The 15583-nt window shown below is 41.3% G+C and overlaps 1 protein-coding gene across 1 annotated transcript in view; it reads right to left on the bottom strand.

The window, feature by feature from the left end:
• The window catches only part of mtss1 (MTSS I-BAR domain containing 1), a 60720-nt gene extending 50401 nt beyond the window's left edge, over positions 1–10319 (bottom strand). Inside the window, exon 1 of the mRNA XM_036151919.1 lies at positions 9505–10319. Coding sequence (XP_036007812.1) covers positions 9505–9576 — 72 coding nt within the window. The 5' untranslated portion in view covers positions 9577–10319. The remainder of the gene's footprint in view (positions 1–9504) is intronic.
• Between the last annotated feature and the right edge of the window lie 5264 nt (positions 10320–15583).

Raw genomic sequence — 15583 nt, 5'->3', positions numbered from 1 at the left:
TCCACTAAAATTAATCAATTTAAATAAAGTCAACGGATTAGGGACGCTAATTTGTTTCTTGCTCGGCTGTGACTGGTGAATATCAGGTCAGATATTCAAAAATCTGTTATCTCTATGTTCCTTAAATGCATCTAAGCTAAAAAATTTCCACTCTTTTCGGTCCGTAAGCAACCTGCTTGTTGTGAGTTTAGTGCAAATCTGATGAAGGTTACGCACACATGCTTTCATGCATGAATGGGGGCAATTATGTAATCCTTTCATTTCCTGTTGAACAAGAACACACAAAAACTCTATATTTTGGGCCGTTTGCTACGTTTAATTGAATAAAAATGGAGAGAAATGACTTTGTGTGTGTTAAAGTTAGCTGGAATAACCGTGAGAGCCTCTAACCACCAAGCACTCCGGCATTAAGCCTTCAAAAGACAAACTCCAACACACAAGACAAGCTGCAGCCGTTCGTTTGCTTCAAACACACAGAAGGCGTCGTTAAGACGAAGCTGGTGGCAGAGGACCCGATGCGTCCTGAACATCCATGCAGGCGCGTCGCATCCGCTGGCAGAAAGCAGGACGGAGATACCGGCTCAGAACATGAGGGCAGGAGCTGGACGACTTCCTGGACCGTTCATATCTTCATCGATGACTAAATAAAGCCAAACCTGTGAAAGCTGCAGGATCTACAGGAGCCACATTCTCATTAACGCCGCCAGAGAGAAACCAAACGTACAGCAGGTGCTCTGGGTGCAGCTTCAATATAAGAACATCTAGTCCATTCACCCCTAAAAATCCTCCACCATGACGTCAGTAGAAACAAAAACCTCCTGATGCGTTTAGAGACGGTGAGAACGTCGTATCGGTGCCTGACCTCAGGTTCTGCGTTCTGTCATCCTCTCAGTGAGAAGCACCAGGACTTTAACTATAAAACATCCCATAGGACAGGTCAGCCTGAATGAGGCTCCTAGAGACACTAAGCGGGGTTTGACTGTAAATATAGACTTTAACATGAAGCTCCCAGATCTACATTTAACTGATTTATTACATTTGGCCAAATACAAAGTGACCCAGATGATGTTCTTGTTGCAGAAAGGCAACATTTGTCGATTTTTAATAGGGCTGAACAATTAATCGCATTTTCAATATAATCGCGATTTAAAAAAAAAAAACAATTTCCAAATCGCAGAGTCTGCAATTTTTGGCTATGTAACAATTAGGGAATTAGACACGTCCATTAGGTGTTGGTAAAATGTTTAAAGTGGGTTTGCCTCCACATGGAAGGGAAGACAGTTGCAGCAGTGAGATAATCTAATTTTATTACTTGTTTTAGAGTTTATATAATCATACATAGCATTAAGTACAGGTCAATCAGTTTAATACATAGACTTGCTTATTGGTTGCACTTTATGTTCAACAAGTATTGATGTCCAAATCAACTAAAAGCTGTTCTCTTGAATAATATTCTGATCAATAGAAACATTAAAAGTTCATATTTAAAATAGTCCTTGTTTACAAACGTCTTTATTTAGACGCCATTTTTGTTGCTTGTGATTAATGCAGAGAAAAGTCAAAATTGCAATTTTGGTTGAAATATATTGTAGGCAGAACGCGATGATTTCTGCTCTGAGTTTAGATGCTGCGGGTCTTTTAGCAACTAATCTGCACGGCGAGGAAACAAATTGATTTGTTGTTTTGTATATGTTTAAAAAAAAATTAAAAAATTAAAACAAATAAATAAATAAAAATCGCATTAAATTGCAATATTAAGAAAAAAAAAATCGCAATTAGATTATTTTCCAAAATCGTTCAGCCCTAATTTTTAGGCTAAGGTCATAAATCAGACCCCCCCTTAATATAGCAAACACAAAAGTATGAAGAATGATTCCACTGAATGACTACATCACTGTTTTATTCTAATATTGCATGTTTAGTTTATTGTTGAGGAGGAAAACATTTAAGTAGTTTTGTGAGTGTTGGTCATAAATAAGCGTTTGGACGCCCCCCCCTGCCCCCCCTCCTAAGGCGTCTACTGTCCTCTCATCTCACCCTTGTTCCCTAACCCCAGAGATGCTTCTGCTTTCTCCGCTGCTCTCCCTTAAACCTTTCCCAGAGTTTCTGTGTCGTCCCTGCAGCTTCGGCTGAGTTTCCACGGTGCGTCACATCGACGGCGAGGCGGAAGGTGAGAAATCCTCTTCCTCATCCTCATCCTCCTCCTCCTCCGCACACCTGAGGACGCGTGGCTTCCAGTAAGCGCTGAGTGTTCCCCACCACGGGCCACTCCCAGAGCTGCGCGCAGCTATGAGGAACTATAAAAGATCATATCAGCGCAGTGACTAAGCGCCGGTCACATCTCTTCATGTCACGGCCTGGAGGCGCAGGGTGTGTCGTATGAAAATGGTCTGTATTTAACTCTCCACCCACGGTTAATTACATACGGCCCACGAAGCACAGCAACATGACCCTAGCTGCTGTTTACTGACTGTTTGTGAGGCCGAACCTCCAAACTCAGTCGCTCTTCCTTTTTAATCATACTTGTATTTACTTAGATTTAAAAGCATTAAAAACCTATTTATATTACGTAAAGTTGAGGTGAACTTGGACTCACACAGGTAGCCCTTCATATGACAGAACAGACGGAGTAGCTCTCAGCTTATAAAGGTAACCCTAACCCTACGACACAGGTGTCAAACTCAAGGCCCGCGGGCCAAATCCGGCCCGTCAAGGTAAGTTATCAGGCCCTCAAGAGCATATGTCATAAAGTAGAGGCATATATCCTTTTAAAGTGTATAAAGTGGCTAAATCTGTGCCTCCTGTAAGTGTAACTCACCCCAATATCAACATTTTTTACAGATAAACTGTATAAACTGGGCCTAAGGTTGCTACTTTTATGTTACTGTGCATTTTTTATACTTCTATCTGAACTGGAATGAAATTCTGAAATTAAAAGTATCGTCTATACACGTACAACCGGCCCTTTTCATGACTTTGTGACGCCAAAGTGGCCCCATATAGAAATGAGTTTGACACCCCTGCCCTACGACAAGGAGTGAACAAATATTTACTATAAAAACAACTTCTTTGTTACCGGATATCTGATAAAAAAATAAAATAAAAAAGGTCTTTAGTTGAATGTAAAATACCAAACATCAGACAGCTGGACAGACCTAAACATTTAGCACAACCCGGCATACAGAACCTTATTAACTGAGGAATGAAACATTTGTCACCGCGGCTACTGCTAGCTAGCATAAACCGACTTTTTCCTGCATTTGCTCCTCCCAAACAAACGGAAAACGGTTTCTGCAGAATCATCCATGCATCAAACCGGCCAAGCAGATTTTTTTACCAGCCAAAATATTAATTCTGACTGAGTCCTGCTAAATATCTCCACATAATCCCGCGCTACGTAATTAGCCTGAGCTAAACGCTAGCTGTTAGCATACAGACATGACGTGGCAGCTAGCCCTCTGAAATTTACTCGCCCAAACGGAAAGTTTACTCGCATTTGGCGTCTGGCGATGTTGATTTCTGACCCTGTGACATGTTCAGTGATTCAGAGCCCAGCAGGTTTTAGACGCTGCTCACCTAAACGTCTCCCATCACCTGGAAGCTCCTGGTCAGGGAGGAGGAGACGATCCAATCATCTTCGTCATCAGAAAACGACCCGGCTCTGACCTACAGGACGAGCCGACAGAGACACCCTCCATACGGACGGAAACATGAAGCTTCTCTGGAGAAGCTCAGGATTGCGTAACGTCTGGTAGAAAGCAGCATTCCTGATAATAAACGGACCTGTTTGGTGATTAATTAAAACAAACTTCCTGATAAACAGACACCCGGTGCAGTCGGGACTCCAGTCATAGCAGACTTTTATAGCAGAAGTCAGACGCTCCTTAAAGGGGGACTACAGATCCTCGAAAGTTAGATAACATTACCATAAAATATAGAAAGTACTCCTGGGTCAATGTGAGCTTCTGCGCTTTCTGTGTCTCTGCTCTGTCTTCTCTAACATAGAAAGTACTCCTGGGTCAATGTGAGCTTCTGAGCTTTCTGTGTCTCTGCTCTGTCTTCTCTACCATAGAAAGTACTCCTGGGTCAATGTGAGCTTCTGTGCTTTCTGTGTCTCTGCTCTGTCTTCTCTACCATAGAAAGTACTCCTGGGTCAATGTGAGCTTCTGCGCTTTCTGTGTCTCTGCTCTGTCTTCTCTAACATAGAAAGTACTCCTGGGTCAATGTGAGCTTCTGTGCTTTCTGTGTCTCTGCTCTGTCTTTTCTACCATAGAAAGTACTCCTGGGTCAATGTGAGCTTCTGAGCTTTCTGTGTCTCTGCTCTGTCTTCTCTAACATAGAAAGTACTCCTGGGTCAATGTGAGCTTCTGTGTTTTCTGCGTCTCTGCTCTGTCTTCTCTAACATAGAAAGTACTCCTGGGTCAATGTGAGCTTCTGAGCTTTCTGTGTCTCTGCTCTGTCTTTTCTAACATAGAAAGTACTCCTGGGTCAATGTGAGCTTCTGTGCTTTCTGTGTCTCTGCTCTGTCTTCTCTACCATAGAAAGTACTCCTGGGTCAATGTGAGCTTCTGAGCTTTCTGTGTCTCTGCTCTGTCTTCTCTAACATAGAAAGTACTCCTGGGTCAATGTGAGCTTCTGTGTTTTCTGCGTCTCTGCTCTGTCTTCTCTAACATAGAAAGTACTCCTGGGTCAATGTGAGCTTCTGAGCTTTCTGTGTCTCTGCTCTGTCTTCTCTAACATAGAAAGTACTCCTGGGTCAATGTGAGCTTCTGAGCTTTCTGTGTCTCTGCTCTGTCTTCTCTAAGCCCCAGTGGATGGAGGCAGATGAGCGTTCACACTGAGCCTGGTTCTGGTTCTGCTGGAGGTTCTCCTCCCTGTTAAAGGGGAGTTTTCCTCTCCACTGTCGCTTCATGCATGCTCAGTATGAGGGATTGCTGCAAAGCCATCAACAATGCAGACGACTGTCCACTGTGGCTCTACGCTCTTTCAGGAGGAGTGAATGCTGCTTGGAGAGACTTGATGCAACCTGCTGGGTTTCCTTAGAGAGGAAACTTTCTCACCAACCTGGAGGATCTGATGGAAGCTGACTTTGGAGAGAACCTTGATGATGACATGTTTCATGAATTGGTGCTAAATAAAATTTAATTGGATTAAAAACCCGGACATGTTGCCACTCAACCGGATAAAGCCGGCGCTTTTCCTCACAGAGCTGACTCATTCGTGCTGCTCTTCGTTCTCACTACAAGTTTCATCATGTTCCTCACAAAGTGTTTGAAGCGCCGAGCGAGGCGAGAACGCCCCCGTGCTGCTCGGACCCGTCACCCCCTCAGAGGTCCGACTCGTCCCGGGCCCTGACAGCCTCGGCAGCGGAGACGTTTCAGCGGGACTCTCCGTGAATCATCATCTCCTCTCTTACACAACGTTGTGGCATTTCTGCAGGACTGAATCATCGTGTGCGGATGGTTCTGCCGCATTCTGAACCGCTCCGACCCGCCGGGAGGAGCCGGCGGCGCAAACAGAAACTGAAGTAGACGGCACCGGGTCCAGCAGAACCAGCTGATCCTGCTCCTCTGCCTGGAGCCAATGAGCAGCGCTCTGCATCCCTGACCCGTGGAGGCCTTGACCCAGAACCCCCCCCCACTGTGTCAATGAACTGTAGCTGGTCCAGAACATTCAGAACATTTTAGCCGGCACTGATAACCCGTCCTTATCTGGGGGGAAGCCTCCCTCAGAGCGCCGTCCTGACTAGCCGCTGCTCTGCTATGGAAGCAGAGGTCTTCTAATCCAACGTCTGACACAGCTTCAACAAACCTAAACGCAAAGTGGAATAAGCCTTTAAACGATGGCTGAGCCACAGACCTGCTCATAGGTACGCTTGTTTCTTTTCTGGTTGGGAGTCCGGCGGACCGGAACCACACGAGTCACGGCAGAAAAAGATAATCTTACACAACGGAGGGAGGAAGGAAGGAGCTGCTGGTCCTCCAGAAATAAAACGGCCGGCTAACGGTTTCTTTGGGGGGGGGGGGGGGGGGGAGCCTGTGGGAGGAGCACACCTGTAGCCTCCTAGTCTGCCTAAAACAGGGATCCTAGTGAAGGTTCTGATCATCCTTCAGAGCTTCACTGTCTGCCACTTGGTGCTGGTTCTAATCCCAATTAACTCCTGGAGCTGCGCTCTGCTTTCTGGTTTAGAGGAAGCTGCTAAGGCTGAACATCAGAACCAGGCAAACCCCCCCCCCCCACCCAGTTTAAACCTGGGCTCAGTCATTAGCCAATCCGAACCAGCGACGCTCTCAGCCTCCTTCAGCCATTCATACGCTGTTCTGGTTCTGATCCATCTCCCCTCTGCTGGTTTAGGCTGAATTTGATGCTTTTCATCCGTTTAATGCAGCGTTTTCTGCCTTTTCATCTTCACTGCGTTATGTTGTAGAAGAAAAAAAAAAACATATCTAAATATAGGGATGCACCGATGTGAAATTTTGGGCCGATATCGATATCCGATGTTAATATTGCTGTTTTGTCCGATAACCGATATTTACCGATGTCAGAATCTCTGTCACATGACCGGAGAAAACCTGAATGACCCTGAAACACAGAAACAACTAGATGAAAACAAACATTGTTAATATCGGCCCGGTTTTACTTATCGAGCCGATACCGATATGTTAAAAAAGGTTGATACCGATATTAATGCCGATATGTTGTGCATCCCTATATAAATGACTATAATTAGAGTTGCATGACTTTCAGACCACCCTGGGATGTTTGGGGGGGGGGGGGGGGGGGGGTATTATGGCGGCATGGACAGGTGACGCTGACGAACACCACGGGGCTTTTCACCCAGCAGGCTGAAGGCCTGATGAGGAGCGACTCCCCAGTAGAGACGATTAGGCCCAAATGTACAGAAATGTCCCGGACCGTCCCTCAGAGGGGAGGTCCAGGTGTGTCAGCAGGTAGATGGAAGAATCCAGATCACACACAAAAGGTAAAAGAACAAAAAATAATTATTAAATCAGCAATAAACACGAAAAAATGCAGTTATTGAGAATAAAACGGGTGAAAATAAGACGTACAAACCGTACCTGTACAGGAAAAACTAGTAAATTCTTTACAAGAAGCTAGAAATCTGAATGAATAACAGCAGGGACGGTCATAAAGTTCTGCTCCGACCCGGTTCTATCAAGGCGGGGCGGTACCGCAGAGGAGAACGTGCACAGAGAACCGGGATAAATTGAGTTAGAAAATTGTCGGCATGTTGTGGTGTTTATTTTTACGAATAAAAGGTAAAAATTTCCCAAACGGTGTTTTGAAGGATGCCATATTCTGGTAAAATGACTCGACCCGGGTCTCAGGAGACTGGATGGAGTTTTTTAAAGCTTGTCTCTGTGGTTCTGATGCCAGGAAAGCATTAAAATTGTCTTTTCTGGGCTTTTTTTTTAAACAAATATAATTTCATAAAGGTTGTGTTTTATCCAGTCTTTGTTCAGTGATGAATGCCCAAATGAATTAACACAGACTGTGAACCTATACAGGATAACGTTGCAGACACGGTTACACTATAAATTGCTTTATAAATAATATATATTCAATATTTCCGAGCTGATTATTTGCTGTCTGAACCCTTATGTTGGCTCAACCTGCTCTACTTTAGCAGCTGCTACCCAAACCTTTTTTAATAAATGAACAAATAAAAGCATAAAAATGGTAATTCATTTGGGAAACAAATACTAGCTTTTTTTCATTTATTTTCTCCACGTCTATATTGTTTTTTTTACTTAGATTTTACTTCTAATTGAATTATTTTATAAATTTTTATTTTATTCATTCAGTTTCTGCACTTACTGTGTTGTAATATGTGTATTTTATGTTTATTTATTGCATTTTATGGTGGCAGTTTTTATTTGAATTTACCTTTTTAGCACATGTAGTCCAATACAAATTTCTTCTACGGGGACAATAAAGTATATTCTAAAAACAAATTTAAATTCTAATGTTTTATTTGTTTATTTAAATAATTTTTCTAGCTAATTCCTTTCCCGTCTGTAAAGAACTTTATGAAATTTCCCCCATTGTGACAATAAAGTATAACTTTAATGTTGTTGTTTTATTCTAATGTGTTATTTGTTTATTTAAATCATTTTTCTATCTAATTCCTTTCCTGTTTGTAAAGTGTTTTATAAATAAAGTTGGCTTCAAGAGTTTTCCAGCGCTCCCCAGCAACAAATGCCCGCGGTAGAGAGCCATAGTTTGTACATTTTTAAAGCTAACCCTCCCTGTACTGACAATTTTTATTTGATTTTATCTTTTAAGCATATGTAGTCCAATACAAATTTCCCCCATGGGGCCAATAAAGTATAGCCTAAATGTTTTTTTTAATTCTGTTTTATTTGTTTATTTAAAATCATTTTTCTAGCCAATTCCTTTCCCGTCTGTAAAGAGCTTTATGAAATTTCCCCCATGGGGACAATAAGTATAATTTTAATGTTTTTTTTTTTTTTTTTTATTCTAATGTGTTATTCGTTTATTTAAATCGTTTTTCTAGCTAATTCCTTTCCTGTTTGTAAAGTGCTTTATAAATAAAGTTGGCTTCAAGAATTTTTTTCTGCGCTCCCAGGTACTGGCGCCCGGAGTAGAGAGTCATAGTTTGAAAGTTACATTTTTAAAGCTAACCCTCCCTGTACTGACAATTTTTATTTGATTTTATCTTTTTAGCATATGCAGTCCAAAACAAATGTCCCCTATGGGGACAATAAAGTAGAACTTAAATGTTTTTTTTTATTCTAATGTTTTATTTGTTTATTTAAATCATTTTTCTAGCCAATTCCTTTCCCGTCTGTAAAGAGCTTTATGAAATTTCCCCCATGGAGACAATAAGTATAATTTTAATGTTTTTTTTTATTCTAATGTGTTATTTGTTTATTTAAAAAAAATTCTAGCTAATTCCTTTCCTGTTTGTAAAGTGCTTTATAAATAAAGTTGGCTTCAAGAATTTTTTCTGCGCTCCCCAGCTACTGGCGCCCGGAGTAGAGAGTCATAGTTTGTACATTTTTAAAGCTCACACTCCCTGTACTGACAATTTTTATTTGATTTTATCTTTTTTTGCATATGTAGTCCAAAACAAATGTCCCCTATGGGGACAATAAAGTATAACTTAAATGTTTTTTTTATTCTAATGTTTCATTTGTTACTTTAAATAATTTTTCTAGCTAATTCCTTTCCCGTCTGTTAAGAATTTTATGAAATTTCCCCCACGGGGACAATAAAGTTTAATTTTAATGTTTTTTTTTTTTAATCTAATGTGTTATTCGTTTATTTAAATCAGTTTTCTAGCTAATTCCTTTCCTGTTTGTAAAAGGCTTTATAAATAAAGTTGGCTTCAAGAGTTTTCCCCCTGCGCCCCCCAGCTACTGGCGCCCGGGGTAGAGAGCCATAGTTTGTACATTTGTGAAGCTCACATTATGAAAAGCCTCATTCATGTTCTATTTTTAGTATTAAATCCATAATTACCTTCATGTCGTTCATGATGAGCTGGAAAAGCCCTCCCAAGGCGCTGCATTCCTTCTCTATACCCGCATCCATTTTTTTTCCACACGGGTTCGGAAAAAAATCCTCCTCAGCCTCCAAAACACGAAACTTTTCTCTCACCTCGTCCAGTGAAAGCAGATAAAACCTCCAGCGAGTTTATTTATCCCTCCCCAGCGGCGTCAATGGGCGCTTTTAGTTCAGCAGAGGCGGTTAGGCTGCAGCTCTCAAGAGGCAAAGTCCAGCTTTTTTTTAAAAAGAAGAAGAAGAAGAAGAAGCACCAAGTCTGCCGTTGGCTGCAGTCAGCCGATGCTAGCGGCCGGCCAGCTCGATAAAGGTCCCGCAGAGCTCCGCGGCATGGCTGCGCCGTCCGCCGGGCAGTCTGGAAATGCCTGTCAGGGGGTTCAGGGTCACCCCCGGTGGGTTTCAGCCCCAGAAACCGGACGCCCTCTCCTGCCTGTTAGCTCCGTTAGCGTCAACTCCGCTAGCAACCTGTGACCGTGCGCGAGTCCGAACGGGAACACGCACCCGTCTTAACACGGTTCGGTTCGGTCCGGATCAGCCCGGTGCGACCCGGTTCGTCCGCGCTCCGGGTCTCGCCCGCGCTCCGGCGGGACTTTTAAAGCCGTCCGTCGTTCTGTCCAGAGCCGCGGCGGGACGGGTTCGCGTTGTTTTCCGGGGAGTCGCGGAGGTACGGAGGCGGCGGATCGTCACTCCAACAGGAGCCTAACCTGGAATCAGCGAGAGCCTCCATAGGGCTGCGTCAAGCCGGACGGATTTACGAGGAGCACTTCCGCTGCGGGGTTTCAAAATAAAGGTCCACACCCAGCGACAGACAGATAGATAGATAGACAGATAGATAGATAGATAGATAGATAGATAGATAGATAGATAGATAGATAGATAGATAGATAGATAGATAGATAGATAGAATATCTTTTCCTTATTTTTATTACTTTCTTCTAGGGCTGGACGATATACAAATCGATATATATATATAATATATATATATATATATATCGATATATATATATAATTATCAACAAACCAACCAACTTTTTACCAAAAAAGAAAAAAGAACGCGGGCTCTCTGAACTCATTGATTGGTTCCTTGGTCTGTGTTATGATTGGTTGGGAGGATGAAATGACTGTAGTGTTAACCTACATGATTGGCTAGAATGCAAAATGAAGGAAAACTGTTATTCTATTGATCTTTTTATTGACCCTTTTTCTATAATAGATATACGTCTGTTGATCGATATATATCGTTATTGAATTATTGTCCATCAGCCCTTCTTTCTTCATTGTAAATACGTGGTGAGGAACAGAATTGTGAGGTTAAAGTGTATTGAATTATATGGCAATCAAAAAAATGTTTTTTAAATAACTGAAAACAAAGTTTTCAGTTATTTAAATTACTCAGATTGCTCTGACTAATCAGAGCAAAAAAAACTTTGCTCTGATTACTGTGAGGACCCTTTCCTCTCCTCAGAATCAGAAGGTGTCTTCAAACCTTTGACTGGTAGTGGATACATTAATGTTGATCTAATCATGCTTTGTTTTTTACCTTTTTTTGGGTTGATCCAATCATCATCGCATCGCAACATTCACCAATATGTTTTTCTAATATTGTGCTAATCAAAGTCTTGGATGTTTCCTGGTAGGTTAGAGTCTTCTTTGATCAGTTTTCTATAAGGAGATTGTGAGTGCTGGGGCAAAATCCCTGGATCTCCAGCTTTAGTTGTTTTTGTTTTCTTGTTCAAATATACTCTCTCTGATAACCTTTTACTTCTTAATGGGGTTTTATTCAACACATACCAAGATAAAAGTCAAGAATAGCTTGTAACTAATTTAAAATATTTTTATTAATCTAATGTGCTGTAAAGTGCAAAATAAAACTCCCCAAATTGTGTTCTGGATTTGTTTTTGGTGTAACCCTAACGGTAGCCCCCATTTGTTCTCCCATTTTAAATGTTTCTGGTTGTGTGCTTCTGTCTTTTCTGCTGCTGACACAGTTTTGAGTATTTTTTTCTCAACTTTACCAAATACATCTTGTTGTTCGTGGAACTAAACCCCTAATGATTGTATATGCGGTGCTTTTATTTTGAAAGCCAACTGATTTCCTGTCGGCGCTGCATGTCGGAGATTTGCTGTCACTTAAAAAGCCGCCGCGGTCCAGGGGGCGGAGCCACTGAGGATCAGACGGAAAAGTTACCAAAACAAAAGGTACCGAGACTTTTCCACAGACTCAGGACTTTGACGTGGACTTGCAACGATATTATTTTAAAGAATAAAACACAGGCGACTGTTTGAAGGCCATCATGAATGGATAGTTTAAAAAAAAAAAGTTACTTCAGACAACCAGGTATTGCTAAACCTGACAATTAGGATGTTTATTTTAGGACCTCTGCAGGTTTTCAGGTGACCAGCCGATGATCAAAAGTACCCAGAACAAAAGTGCAAATATCCAAAACATAAAGTGATAAACGCTTAGCATGGTGAGCATTAAATAAATGTTACATTTATAAAATGCACGATTAAACGTGTAATTCTTTGATTGTATTTTCAGTTCATTATATTTACAACCATACGTATTTATTCCACTATTTATGTCATTATATAGGGGATCAGGTCAGTCATTAGAGGCGCTCAGTCGCAGCAGCTCAGGCTAACCCTCCATCTGATCTATAAAGTTTCTTTGTATGTACCTTGCATTTATGATGACAAATAAAGCATATTATTATTATTATTATTATTATTATTATTATTATTATTATTATTATTTTATATTTCCTGCAGTACAATCCATCATGCAATGAAATAAAACGTTATCATATCTCTTTAAACAAGCACAAATATCTGACAATCTCACAAACAGAGGGACCAAATCAACAGCTAACCAATCTAATACGACAAGAGGGGTACACAAAAAGAACATTTAAAACAAATACAATTGCAATGTCCTTCAACATAGGACAAATTCATATTTAAATAATTCAAGTTGATAAGTAATATTTATATTTACACATTTATTTATGTACTCACTGAAACATTTAAATATGGATCCATGTATTTTATTTTTATGCATACCATGGCGAGTCAATTTAAACGAACACATTTTTAAATATTTAACAAGTTGAATTGAAATGTGTCCCATTGGGGGCTCCATACATTTGCAATTTTTCAAAACCTTTAACTCACAGTAGGAATTTAGCTTCCAAGAAGATGTGCATAAAGTCTTCATATTGCAGTTTATTAAATGCAGTTTATTGCATTTCATGTTAGTACACAAAAAACTGTTGCTGTTTATGACCCAGATGTGCGAGTGGAGACATTTTTAATGTCAGTGTTGAGCTCTTACATGTCTGCGCATCTGTGGAAAACTAACTTTCACCAAATCAGACGTCTGAGACAAGGTGAATTCCAAAAAAACTAATTTTCCCCTCAAACCAAATAACTGAAACTAAAAACATCTGTGATATTTTCTTAGATCTGCTTCTCTTGTCACCAGGTTGGAAACTGTCTGCTTTTCATAAATATTATCATCCCACTGAACAAAACGTTTCCATCCTGTTGTTGCAAATATTTTGTTTTTCTTTAATTTCAACTCTAAAAATAGAAATAAGGCGTCGGTTCTTCAGAAATGACAACACATTTCCTCCAGCAGAGTTTAATTAAAAAAACAGAAGTTGTCTTTTTTGGCTCCGAATGGGTTTTATTTAGCTGGACTGAGGACAGAAACGGCTCTTTGGATCGTAAAGGTTGCAGACGCCTGGGTTAGAGAATCATCACTCACATTAATGTCGGCGCTTATTCATTTATTGAATACTGAATTGTGGCACTTTTGTCCTTCCATACTACCTGGGTGGCCCGAGTCGCTGGTATTTTACCTCAGACCTTCCTTTAACACCTGAGGCTATACAGCAGGGGGTTTATTCTGCTCCAGCCGCTCACCTCCATCCTTATATCCAACGTTCAGGTGAAGACACACCTGGCAGAAACATCTGTCTGAAAGTTTTAATTTAACTTAAAGATTAGGCCTGCATATTTCTTCCTGAACAGGGTTATGTTAAAAGACATTTATTCCTGCCCAGGTTCTGAGCCCGTTGGGTGACCCCACCTGTGTGTTATTATTATTTTTTTTTTGGGAGGGACCATGAAGCCGTGGTAACGCGACCCTGAGATGCACCAAGCAGCAGATAAACTCACACGTTCAGCCGGACTCAGTGTGTTTTTCCTGACTCACCCCAGCAACAAGCTGAGTCACAGCGACACCCTCCTCTGGTTTGCATGTGTGCGAGCGTTCAGCAGCCACCAAACACTGGTTTCCATGGAAAACAAAAGGTCTGTGTGGAGCGCTGTGGCCCCACCACATGGAGGAGGAGGAAGAGGAGGAGGAGCATCCAGGGAGGTGCAGGACCTACAGCCGGGATGAAGATGCTCCTGGAAACAAACGCTGCAGGAGATAAAAAGCTGATTTCTGGCTCCAATGCACACTAAGCTACACCACTTCTCACACATTTTACCCGATAAAAAATCGTTTAAATATTAAAAGCATTCATTAATATACAAGAGTGAAGCTGCGCCACATTTCACAGACCAATCCACCTAATATTGTTTAATTAAAAGAACATCAGAGAACGGCTCTGAAGGCCTTTGTTGGTGGAAATGATGTTTTCGCCCTTCTCCCGACCGGATTTGGCAAGTTTTGTTTTGTCTTCAAACCCCCTTTGTGAGTTTTTGGTTTTATTTTTGTTTGTTTTTCTACACGTAGAAAATGCTGTAATTATAAAAGGTTTATCACGTAAAAGGCAAATAGGTCTATATTTATCCTAACACAGAACCCAGTTCAGTTCCCTGTCCTCCTGATCCAGTTCCAACTTAAATTTAAATATTCAAAGTTAGACTCACTCCAGCCACAACACCGCTCAGCCTCATTCAGAAGAACGTTAAATACGTCAGCAACAATCTGATGGCATCAGATCTTTGCTTCTAGGCTTTCTCCCTTCCTGAGCAAGCACGCGGCAACAGTGGAGAGGAACCCTTCTGCTGTGCCTGACACCACCAGCGTCGGTCTGAACAGCTGTGAGGAAAACCTGGTTTCATTTATCAAATCAGACCCACAGTCTAACCTGAACCCGCTGCAGAAATGTGTTTTTAGGGTTTTATGTTCAGGAGTCTCTGGTTAACTGCTTGCTGTGGCCTAAAGAGTGCCACCTGGTGGATGAACTGTGTCAGTACCGCTGATTTTAACAAAGATAGTAGACTGTAGGAATTTTATGAATACGAACAATAAGGATGAACAGCTTATTAAATAACAAATACCCTGATTTTAACTATGACTTTAAAAATAAAAAGTTAAACTTTGAGATAACTATAAAATTATTTTAGAAATATATTTAGTCAAAATTGGTAACTGCAACAAATCGATTATTATATTTAAAATTTGAACCTGTAGAGGCTAATTTAAAAAAATTGTTAACCCCTCAAGGGTCCATCGTATCGCAGCAGGTCCAGAAATATGAGTTTGTCTCCAGAACGTCTCTGTTTAAAAAAACAAAACAATCCTTAACACAATTTGCATTGAGCCATAATGGCCGCCAGTTTCTCCTCTTTTGGTTGATGCCTATTTCATTCAGGTTTGCGCCAATTTAGAGACACCAGTAAACCCTTATTCACCCAGAGATAATGCGTTGCCCCGGATGGGATTCAAACCCAAAACCTTCTTGGAGCAAGGCAACAGTGCTGCTATCTGCTTCACTCTGCAAGCCACTATTATTATTATTATTGTCATTATGGGGCTGCACAGTGGTAAGCAGCACTGTTGCCTACAAGGTCCAGGGTTCAAATCCCAGTCCGGGGTCTTCCTGACGTTCTCCCTGCGCATGCAAGGGTTCTCTCCAGGTACTCCGGCTTCCTCCACCAGTTCAAAAATGTGAAAGTTAAACTGTGGCTCTACGCTCTTTCAGGAGGAGTGAATGCTGCTTGGAGAGACTTGATGCAACCTGCTGGGTTTCCTTAGTGAGGAAACTTTCTCACCAACCTGGAGGATCTGATGGAGTCT

The sequence above is a fragment of the Fundulus heteroclitus genome, chromosome 20 (assembly GCF_011125445.2).
Source record: "Fundulus heteroclitus isolate FHET01 chromosome 20, MU-UCD_Fhet_4.1, whole genome shotgun sequence".
NCBI classification, from domain to species: domain Eukaryota; kingdom Metazoa; phylum Chordata; class Actinopteri; order Cyprinodontiformes; family Fundulidae; genus Fundulus; species Fundulus heteroclitus.
This window is presented reverse-complemented; position numbering and strand designations above follow the sequence as displayed.